Source organism: Bidens hawaiensis, unplaced genomic scaffold (assembly GCF_021521415.1).
Source record: "Bidens hawaiensis isolate Kalapana, Puna unplaced genomic scaffold, B.hawaiensis_p1.1 tig00019115_1, whole genome shotgun sequence".
Lineage (NCBI taxonomy): Eukaryota > Viridiplantae > Streptophyta > Magnoliopsida > Asterales > Asteraceae > Bidens > Bidens hawaiensis.
Genome location: NW_027492905.1, coordinates 216,388 through 228,521, shown reverse-complemented (window position 1 = coordinate 228,521; position 12,134 = coordinate 216,388). Strand labels below are relative to the sequence as shown.

General features: G+C 39.2%; 1 protein-coding gene across 1 annotated transcript; it reads left to right on the top strand.

The window, feature by feature from the left end:
* The first annotated feature begins 4,154 nt into the window (after window positions 1–4,154).
* On the top strand, window positions 4,155–7,038 carry LOC143557780 (NAD-dependent protein deacylase SRT2-like). The gene is made up of 9 exons (XM_077046775.1): window positions 4,155–4,468; window positions 4,537–4,602; window positions 4,991–5,036; window positions 5,164–5,324; window positions 5,419–5,548; window positions 5,651–5,812; window positions 6,432–6,559; window positions 6,649–6,748; window positions 6,833–7,038. Exons 1-9 carry the CDS (start codon window positions 4,155–4,157, stop codon window positions 6,881–6,883), a joined length of 1,158 nt encoding a protein of 385 aa, XP_076902890.1. The 3' UTR covers window positions 6,884–7,038.
* The last annotated feature ends 5,096 nt before the right edge of the window (window positions 7,039–12,134 follow it).

Genomic DNA, 12,134 nt, shown 5'->3' with positions numbered 1-12,134 from the left:
TTGTTCGTCGTGCATTCGAACATCAAGTGGTGTTTCATCTTCGAGAGTGGTTACGTGTTGAATACGATCGATTGAGTCCAAGTGATCCTTTAAGCAAATGCACATCTCCACCGACTCCGAATTTAGTCTTGTTCTTCTCACCGATATTACCCTGCCACTAAGAGAAAAAGCGGATTCCGAAGCTACCGTAGAAGCTTGGACGGTTAGTAAATCACGGGCCATGGTGGCAAGAATCGGAAACTCGGTTTCCTTTACCTTCCACCAAGCCAAAACATCAAAAGTGCCATATTCCTCTTCGGATAAACCGGTAGAGTAATCATTTGCACTATACCTTCCTAGTTCGCTTGAAGGGGTGTTACCCCTTTGTTTTTTAGCCGTTACGTTGCGAATGGTGTTCATAAGGCTAATCATGGGATCTCGTACTCTAGTAGCACTTGAACTTGATGAAGACCCCCCCGGCATAGGCATGTGTATGTTTGACCTATATTTATTTAAATAAAAGTCATACATAAATTTAAAATTCAAGTTAAAATAATTTTTTGCCTCTGTTGAAAAGTTTGGGTCAATTTCATGCATATCTAAGGCTGAAAAAATTTCGTCTATCACACATTCAACCCCCGTAACATTTAACATTGGGTTTAAAGCGGCGGCGCAAGTAAAAACCGGTGGCAATTCAAGAAAGTATTTTTTTAATTTAAACTTCATTGGTAATATGATATTTGAAAACGTTGGACTTTTATTTTCAAATTCTTTAAGATTGTTAACCATTAAAAATAACTCCGAAAGAACCAAGGGACTTGTCGGATAATACGTTCCCGATAGTTTCGTAGTTGATGTTTTAAAAACTTCAAGAAAAGTCGATAAGTCATTGATAATTTCCCATTTCTCATTTGAAAAGGGGATTGCCAAATCATTCTCGGCAAGACTAGAATGAAACATTTGTAAAGTTTCTCTTTGTTCCAAAGCACTTTGAAACATTATGCAAGTGGAATTCCATCGATGAGGTACATCCCAATTAGCTCCCAAAGCTTTTCTTCCCGTATCTTTACAAAATTTTCTATAATCCATTTGTCTTTTTTTACTTTTCTTAAAAACTTCATGTATCATTAGTCTAAAATCGTTTATAACCGATGTAACCTCATCCGAAGCAAGTCCGTCTTGCACGATTAAATTAATGATATGTGCAACACACCTTGAGTGAAAAAATACACCATTGCAAATCGGCGTATATTTTAATTTTAATTTATCAACCGCCGATGTATTATTCGACGCGTTATCAAATGCCATTGAAAATATTTTATTTTCTAGTTTATAAGTTTTTATAACATAATCTAAAATTTCAAACAAATTATCTCCCGTATGTGGATACTCAAAGAGTTCGAAAGCAATGGTGCGTTTCATCATTTCCCACGATGACGGGTCTACCCAATGAGCGGTGACACAAAGATAAGATTCGGGTAGACCATGTGGAGCCGACCAAACATCACTAGTTAAGTTTATTCCCGTATTTATATTTTCAAAATATGCAATTAGTACCTCTTTGGCCTTCTTCCACAATTTTAAACAATAACGTTTAAGAGTATGACGACTTACGTGAGTGTATTGTGGTTGACGCGTATCTCGAATCATGGCGGTTAAGCGAGGGTTGTCGAAGTGGCTAAACGGCAAAGCTTCTTGAATCACAAACTTCGTCATACGATCTTGAACTCGATCAATTTGGTATGTAAATATTCCGCCTTCACTATCCATTTGCGTTTGTTGCGAATCGACGTTCTTTTTCAACGCCTTGCAATACGGTTTTTCGATGTGTTTCTTCAAATTTGAATTCGAAAGTGGGTTTAAATAAACCCCACAAAACTTGCACCGAGCCTTCAATGAATGGTCACTCAATTCAACCAAATCCCAATTGCACAAAATCTCTTGATTACGATTATGAGGAACAATAAGAACGAAACTTGGTTCGGCGTTGGAACCTTGACCAACCGATGATTGTGAGGCAACCATAACAACAAATATAAATATAGAAAAAGAGAAAACAAAAGATTAGAGAACTCAAAACGTTGTAATAGCGTTTTTTTGTATTTTTTTGCGTTCGGGTTTGCGTTTTGAGTGTTGTGATGAACCCATGACACCAAATACCTATTTATACTAGTAATGGGGTGCTTGGGGGAGCCAAAAAAAACGGCTATTTTTTACCCCAACGGTCAAAAAACGGCCAAAAAAACGGTTTCCAACGGCTATACTCGATCCAACGGCTAGAACCGGTTCCTAACCGGTACCGGATGGAAACGGTTCCTAACCGGTTCCGGTTCCTACCCGCCCCCACTCAGAAATGCAAGAACCGGTCACGGATCATCGGGTTGAATCAGATAGGGTCCGGTTCCTACAAAAATCGGGTAGGAACCGGTTCGGTTCCACCGGTTCCGGTTCCGGAACCGGTTTTTTTGATCATCTCTAAGTTTACCGTCTAATTAACCAACTCCGTTAAGCTAACGTAAAAAATACTAAAATACTCTTAATAAAAAAATAATAATATTTTAGAGTAAAATGCCAAATTTATCCCGAGGTTTGCTCCAGGGATGAGATCGATACTGTACCAGTAATGAAAATACCAGTCTCGAAAATCATAAATTCTTGGTATCGGTAATTGTTACCAAAATATTTGGTTGGGTATCAGTACACTAAAAACTTTGGTACCGATTCCGTACCGACGGTACCAAATCGGTATTGAAATTCGATAGTGAATTTGGTCATCCCTGGTTTGGTCAGTTTGCCTTTTTGGTATTTAAATTTTAAATGGTGGAAAATCTGGCAACGTGGAAATATCACCAAACCACTTGAAGCATTAGAGATTGTTTCCTTGTTCTGTTGTTGTTCAATACAGAGCTCCAATGGCCATGGCGACACGTGTATCTCTTCCCAATTCATCTTTTCGGTAAGCTACTTATCCCCTTTATTTTGCTGTGATTTAGTAATTTGTTCAGTCATCCATTCATTTATTAAATTCGCACTGAATAACCACCCTAGTTTAGGACGGAGTAATGCTTTTCTTTTATTTTATTTGAATTTGTGTTTAATTGTTGTTTGATAGGAAGTTGTTACTGAAATTCAATTTGCCCAAGCATTAATTAATTAATTACTTAATAGACAGACACCTAGGCTAACTAAGTTATATTACACCTACAGGGAGGTGCAAACAGCTTAACCTAATCGAAACTGCTTATTAATTGCTAGTAGAAATCCATATTAACCGCAGGAACCGATTAATTTTACCAAGTAATAAAGTTTGGGTTAATAAGGTTAACCTGTTTCTAACTGAACCAAACCGGCTACATAGGTTATGGGTTTCATACAAAAAACAGGTTAGGAACCGTAATCGGCTATTGACAATAAAAAAGTTTTGACTGTTAGACCAATGACCAGCGTGTAGCGCAGTGGCTACATTTTTGCGCGTTAAAGCGCCGAAGGAAGACCTACGCGGGGGCAAGCCCAGGTTCAAACATGGTGTCTGGCCCCAAAGGGGTTACTACAATTTAACACCCAATGCCCGTCTGCCGTCCCAGGAGGTAAACATCCCTGAATATTGTCACAACCGTGAATCGAACTCAGAACCTAGCATCACCCTGACCTCAGAACTAATTTGCTGGAACCTTGCCAGCTGAGCTAGCCATCAAAGAAATAACCGGCTACGGTTAGTAACCGATACTCCATAAGCCGGTTAACCGGTATTTGCACCTCTAACTACACTACAGCTGTTAATAAACCAATTTTCTTTCTAGAAGGGTTTAGACTGGTTTTATCGTAGTCATCTTCGTCTGTATTGAATGATTTTGTGTTTATATATTATGAGGATTTCACCATATGATGAAATCACATGATACACAATTAGAACATTTTATATCTTTGTCCTCCTAATTTACATTTACATATTAATACCACTGCAAATTAAGGGCAGAAACTCATTTGGATTTCAAAAGTTTGTGAAACTGATTTAGTTGAAAGTTGAGAACAAAGATTTTAATACTATTAAAATTGTATTTGTCGTATCATTTAGCTTTATAACTACTACCGACACTCTTCTGATGTATTCTAATTGATATGCAGTCTTTCAAAAACACTAGGGAAATTCTTGCACATTTTATGACAGGCAAGTAATGCATGCTAATCTTGAATGCCAAGTGTATATAATAAACTGTTATAGTTTTCTATATCTATCATCTTTAAAGGGAACAGTTGCTGCCAATCCAGCTGGAAAGTATTGTAAGTTTCATGGGAAAGCAACAACATTATCCTTTGGAGGTTCGGTTAAGTATGTTCAGACAGTGTGTAGAATCTCAACTCCCGGTACCACTTGGGAAGGTGCTGATATACCACCATCAAGTTCTTTAAAAGATAGGAGAGTGGTCCCAGATTCAGATCCACCAAGTACTAAAGATGTTAATCTTTTGTATGAATTTGTTGATAAAAGGTAAGCTTTTAAAGTTTCAAGCTCATTTAACCAGCCTCTAGAGGTTTAGCATTCCTAACTTTGTGCAGTACCAAACTTGTTGCTTTGACGGGAGCCGGGATAAGCACGGAGTGTGGGATTCCTGATTATAGAAGGTACATCCAAAATTCCAATTTATATCTGCATTATTTTGATTTAACAAACTGCTATTTAATATGGGTAAATTTTTGGTACGGGTTGGGTATGAAATACTTTTTTTTTCAAAATATTTGATATCTTTTATGTTAATCTGTTAGTGTGTCTAATAGTACAACACTATTTTCAATAAAAGTCTTAAGTTTACAAGGACTCTAGGAGACTTGGAGTAACTTGTAATAGAAAGTTTTATGCATTAACTGGTTGCATAGATGAACCACTTGAAAAATTAGTATTAATATTTATATCAAATTGTACAAAAGCAGACTCAAGTCTTGGTTGCTATGCTTCAATGTTAAAGTCTTTCATCTTGTAAAGAATAACAACTTTCATTGTTTATAAGTGCAGCCCCAATGGAGCTTATAGTACTGGTTTCAAGCCAATTACTCATCAGGTAATTTGAAGGCATTTGATTTCCAACAATTAAATTTTTTTCTAACTATTAATTATTCAAATATATCATGTTCAACTTTTGATGGATAATAATGGAATATTGCTTTGTACTTCTCATATATGCACATCAATTTACTCGTTCTAGCCGTGCACGAAGGCGGTATTGGGCAAGGAGTTATGCAGGATGGAGGAAGTTCAATGGATCTAAGCCTAGTCCTGCTCATACTGCTTTAGCATCTTTAGAAAAACTTAATCGATTAAGCTTTATGATTACACAAAATGTTGACAGGTCAGCTTTATCTCCAAAATTTACCAACTAAGTTACTTTAAAACCATTTAATTATTATTATTATTTTTATTTTTATTTTTATTTCGTTTCCCAGGTTGCATCATCGTGCCGGTAGCAATCCACTTGAGTTACATGGGACCGTCTATGTCGTTGCTTGTTTGGATTGCGGGTTTTCTTATCCACGTGAAGTATTTCAAGACCAGTTGAAATCTCTAAACCCAAAGGTCAAACCTTCAAAGCATTAATTTCTAACTTTATAACATGGTTTTCCTCCTTTTGTTTTTTTGCTGTTATACGTGATGAAATATAATTATATTTTGTTGCAGTGGGCAGCAGCTATAGAGAGTCTGGCTTATGACAGCAACTCAGATAAGAGTTTCGGGATGAAGCAAAGGCCGGATGGTGATATTGAAATTGATGAAAAGTTCTGGGAAGAAGATTTCAAGATACCAACTTGCTCTAAATGCAATGGAGTACTTAAACCCGATGTAAGGAAAATCCTGTAACTTTTGTCATCTCCATTTTGATTTCTTGTTACTTTGTTAGTATGTAGTCATTAGAATCTTGACGGTAGATATATGAACTGCAACATTTCTTTCCTTTTTTGAGCATTTGTAGCTATTTTGCCCATTGTAATTGGTTTATTTTGGTCTAAAAATCCTTGTATCATTTAGGGCATTTTAAACATTTGACTAACAACCGAACACTTTTCGTATTATTTTTACTTTGTTTTCCAGTCATCATTCATGGAATAGTAAATATAAAAATTCAGCTGTTACTGAGGAGTCAGTTTTTTTAATTTTTTTTCTGCTAGGGCTCTTTTAAGCTTTAGTATAGCTGATTTTTTCCGCAATAAATATTTTGTGTTTGTTGCCTTCACTTCTCGGGCTAAATCATTTTTTTGTGTCTAATGTGAATCTAATAAACATATTGTTACAATAATAATCTTGTTTATTGAATAAAACGATTTAATAATTTAAGTTTCATTTAGTTAAAATATAGTTTAGGTGGTTTGTCTAGTTTCCTCTATAGCCTTTTTAAATACCATTTGAGGTGTTAGGATAGAGCTAATACAGATGATCTTATTGTGGTTGTGTGTGTATGAAGGTTGTATTTTTTGGCGATAATGTACCAATGGGTAGAGCTAATATAGCTATGGAAGCTGCTAAAGGGTGTGATGCTTTCCTTGTCCTCGGTTCATCGGTTATGACCATGTCTGCTTTCCGACTTGTCAGGTACAAATAGTTCTTTATCCGTCTTTCTTTCATCTGATAGTTACTATTTTTTGGTTAATAACGTGACGCTAATTGAATTTGTACAACAGAGCAGCTCATGAGGCTGGTGCTGCTACAGCAATTGTTAATATAGGCGAGACCCGAGCTGATGATTTTGTAGATTTGAAAATAAGCGCACGGCTGGGAGAGGTCTGCACCATAAAACCATATATTATTATTACAAGTTTTTTTATCAACAGAATCCTGATTTTAGTTTACTACTGGTTGATGCAGATATTACCACGCCTGCTAAACACCGGCTCCCTCAGTGTTCCTGCTATCTGAGAACCTGAAAAAAGTCAACCAACGGTCTCAACTTGTCTTCAAAAGCTATGTATGTGTATTTTTATGTGAATTTTCCGATTCAATTGTTTTATAGCAAAGTGTGTTTATAACAACCGAGATGCATTTTCAAGAAATGTTATATTCATGCCTTCAATGAAAGATTGGTATCCTTTCAGTTACTACCTATGGGAAAATCAGTTGAGTGACTAGTCGATGGGTCAAATTGGGTTATAGTAAACTAGTCAACGGGTTAAAAAACCAGATAACTATTATAATACTTCTAAACTTAAAAAAAAAACTAGATAACTATTACCTTGTTGGATTAAATTACCGAATCGTCCTTAATTATATGTGGCTTGCGGTCAAGGAAGGAGTCTTTGAGTGCAAGTAAAGTTAGTTAAGGATAAAAGATAATTATCAAGTTTGGATTAATTATCTGAATTAATTATTTTATTAGCAATCCTAGTTATAGTCTAACACGTATAGGTTTGGTTATAAATACCGAGTTATGGTATGGATTGTAATATAAGTTTTTGAGTTATTTTTCTTGGATTAATAAAAGTATTGGAGAGTTATTCCAAAACCCAGATATTTTATTTCTGTTAATATCAATTCACCTACGTGAATTGGTATCAGAGCCTGAAGAATTCACTGACACCATCAAAGGGAGCAGGAGGACTTGTTCCAAGAAGCAATCGATCAGACAAGATCAGATTGTAGCAGATTGCAAGCGAACAGATTCCAAGATTCAGGCGTTTCTGTTCAAGGCAGACTTCAATCGAACAGTTGGGTATCGATCAAGTACAGCAGGGTTCAATTCAATTCGGTAGAGATTACAGCAGGTATACTTTCAAGAACTAGGAAGTGTTTAATCGAGCCAAGCAACCAGGGTTTCGATTACTTAAGGCTGATTCTTAGAATCTAAATTTGACCAAGGAGTAGGGTAGGGCTGGAACAAGATCAAAGGTTTCAAGTCAGGTACAATAGACAAAGAAGATCGAATACCATGGGTGACGTAGGTAACAGTAACCGAAATCAGAATACGAAAGAGAATAGCTCAACATCGTTAATTTGTCCGATGCTAAACTCTACGAATTACACGATTTGGGCAATGAAGTTACGGGCTATCTATAATGTTCATGGGGTGTGGGAGATGATCGACCCGGGAACGAGTACGGATGCCAAGAACAACAACTTGGCGATGGCCCTATTATTCCAATCGATTCCGGAGGCAATGACTTTGCAAGTGGGGAATCTACCGACCGCTAAGGAGATGTGGGACACGATTAAGGCCCGACATCTAGAAGCTGATCGGGTAAGGGAAGCACGACTTCAAACTCTCATGGATGAATTTGATAGTTTGAAGATGAAAGAATCTAGTACGGTCGATGAGTTTGCAAGCCAAATAAGTACTCTTGCCTCAAAAGCAGCCTCTCTTGGTGAAATAATCGAAGAATCTAAGATGATTAAGAGGTTTCTTAATGGGCTACCAAAGAAAAATTTTATACATATGGTAGCCTCGATCGAACAACTTGTTAACTTGAAGACAGTTGGTTTCGATGATGTTGTGGGACGCTTAAAAGCTTATGAAGAACGGATTAAAGACGAGATAGGTCAATCCGATAGTCAAGGGAAGCTGATGTTCCAAAAAGCCGAGTATTCGAACCGTGGTCAGTCAAGTTACACACCGAGGGGACGAGGTAGAGGCGGGCCGGGTTCACATGGTCGTGGACGGGGCCGGGAAACCGGAGGAAGAGGAACGGGTCGGAACCAAACCGAAGGACAGGTGAAGATAAAGAAGGTCCGTTCTCAAATCAAATGTTTTCGTTGTGACGAGATGGGACACTTCGCGTCCTCGTGTCCGGAACGAAGACGAGCAAATCAGGAAGCAAAACTAGCTGAAACAAACCAACCAGCCGATCGTGACCCGGCTGGTTATTTAAACCTTCACGAAATCGTTTATCTAAACGAAGAACGAGTCAACCCAAAAAGCTTAGAAACCGAGAAAGTTGAAGAAGGCACTTGGTATCTCGATAACGGAGCGTCGAACCACATGACGGGTAACCAGTCGTATTTTTCCGAACTCAACAATAATATATCGGGTAAGGTTAAATTCGGGGACGGTTCGTGTGTTGATATAGTCGGTAAAGGAACAATTTTGTTTACTTCAAAAACCGGAGATCACCGGGTTTTATCCGACGTCTATTTTATACCAAGTTTAAAAAGCAATATAATTAGTCTCGGTCAAGCAACCGAGAACGGGTGTGACGTTCGGATGAAGGAGAATTATTTACTCTTGTACGATGGCGAGGGTAAATTGATGATGAAAGTGTTTCGAACAAGAAACCGGCTGTATACGGTTAAATTAATAGTGGGAGCTCCGGTTTGTTTATTGTCAAAACTGGATGATCCGGCATAGCTATGGCACGCGCGGATGGGGCACCTAAACTTCGAGGCAATGAAGGCGTTAGGCACGAAAAATATGGTACGTGGAATTCCTTTAATTTCTCAAGCTACTAATTTGTGCGATGCATGTTTAGTAGGGAAGCAGACAAGGTTACTATACCCGGATCAAGCAAAGTTTTGTGCCACAAAACCACTCGAGCTACTACATGGAGATTTATGTGGCCCGATAACACCACCGACACCCGTCGGAAATAGGTACATATTTCTGATCGTTGATGACCTTTCCCGTTACATGTGGTGTTATCTTCTAAAAACGAAACATCAAACGTTTGAGATCTTTAAGAAATTCAAAGTGTTAATCGAAGCTGAAACCGGTGCTAAAATTGGTGTTTTTCGGACCGACCGGGGAGGCGAGTTCAACTCAAACGAGTTTAGAAGTTGGTGTGAAAATAATGCCATCAGAAGACACTTAACCGCACCGCATGCACCACAGCAAAACGGTGTTGTGGAAAGACGAAACCGGATGGTAATCGGGGCCGTACGATGTATGTTAAAAGCGATGCAAGTTCCACAACATTTTTGGGGAGAAGCCGCGAGACATGCGGTTTATATTTTAAATCGATCACCAACGAGAGCCGTGATCTCAAAAACCCTATATGAAGCTCTACTTGGTCACAAACCGACAGTCGATCATCTTAGAGTTTTTGGATGTGTGGGTTGCGTTAAAGAAACCACACCGATTCAAAAGAAGTTGGATGATCGTAGTCGACCGATGGTACACTTTGGAACCGAACCGGGCACGAAAGCGTACCGAATGTACGACCCGACTCACCGGAAAATTTATGTAAGTCGGGAAGTTCGGTTTGATGAAAAACGAGGCTGGGAATGGGTTAAAAGACAAACCGAGCCCGAAGAAAAAGAATTTATAATTCAAGTTGGACCGGGTTTTATAACACAAGACAATCAGCCCATCGAACCTACTGATCACACAGAATCAGCAGCCGAGTCTTCAGCTCGTTTCGGCAGCTCGGTTGCATCTGTCGAATCAGATAACACAGCTGACCCGGCCCATTCAACACACGAAGAAGATACAAAAGCTGCTGCAGAAAATGAACCAGCAATTACAGCCCAAAACAGCCCAGGTTCGGCCCAAAACGCAGCTGAAAATCTGACCCGCAGATCCACTAGAAAGCGCGCGATTCCGTTACGATTAAATGATTACGTGATCGAAGATGGGGTGGTAAGAGGTGATGAAGTCCATTTAATAACTACTGACGGAGAACCGGGTTCGTATTCCGAAGCGAAAGGAGACGTTAATTGGGAGCGGGCCATGAAACAAGAGATCGAGTCAATTGAGAAAAATAAAACGTGATCTCTTGTCGACCCGCCAAACGGTGCAAAAATTATTGGGCTCAAGTGGGTATTTAAGATCAAACGAAATGCCGACGGGACGATCAATAAGTATAAAGCCCGACTCGTTGCAAAAGGTTACGTGCAACAACCCAGGATCGATTTCGAAGACGCGTTCGCACCCGTAGCTCGACTCGAAACCGTAAGACTTCTTATTGCCCTTGCAGCTAGTAATGGTTGGGATTTACATCATCTTGATGTTAAATCCGCGTTTTTGCACGGCAAGCTCAAGGAAGAAGTATATGTTTTACAACCGGAGGGATTTGAAAAACCGGGGCATGAGGGAAAAGTGTACAAACTTTCTAAGGCTCTTTACGGTCTAAGACAGGCTCCACGAGCTTGGAATACCAAGCTAGACGGGATTCTTAAAGGTCTAAAATTCCAAAGGTGTGAAAAAGAACAAGCGGTTTACAAGAAACACACACCGAAATCGGTCCTAATTATTGGCGTTTATGTGGACGATTTGGTGGTGACGGGTTCGGATAAGACCGAAATTAACGAGTTCAAGAAACAAATGGCGGAAAAGTTTGAGATGAGCGATTTGGGTAAATTATCTTATTATTTGGGGATTGAAGTTAATCAAATGGCGGACGAGATTGCAATTAAACAAGAAGCCTACGCGTTGAAGATTTTGAAAGAGGCTAATTTGCAATCATGTAATCCGACTTATTGTCCGATGCAGCCCGCGGACAAGATGTCAAAGCTTGAGTCAGAACCGGAAGTAGATGCAATGGAGTATCGACGACAAGTCGGTTGCCTTCGGTACTTGGTTCATACTCGACCCGATCTCACGTACTCGGTTGGAGTGGTGAGTCGGTAAATGCAAAGCCCGAGAGTTCCTCATTCGGTGGCAGTGAAACAGATTATGCGGTACATACAAGGCACGTTAAATTATGGCATTAAGTATGGTCGAGGTGGAACCGGTTTACTACTTGGGTTTAGTGACAGTAGTCACAATATCGATGAAGATGACGGTCGGAGCACCACGGGTCACGTGTTCTACTATGGTGATGCTCCTATTACATGGTGTTCTCAAAAGCAAAGTACAGTTGCTTTATCTTCATGTGAAGCAGAGTATATGGCGGCATCGGCAGCCGCGGGTCAAGCCGTTTGGCTTCGAGAGTTGTTAAGCGAGGTTACTAAAGAGGCATTGCAGAAGGTGGTATTAAAGATCGATAATACGTCTGCCATAGCACTCGTGAAAAATCCCGTTTTTCATAGTCGAACCAAACATATCAAATCCCGTTTTCACTTTATTCAGGACTGTGTTCAAGATGGTGAATTGGAAGTTGAACATATCAGTGGCAAAGAGCAACGGGCCGATATATTGACGAAAGCTCTTGCAAGAATTAAGTTCAAAGAGATGCGGGATTTGCTCGGTGTTAAAGATCTCCCTGTTCCGGTTTGGAAATTAGGGGGGTGATTGTTGGATTTT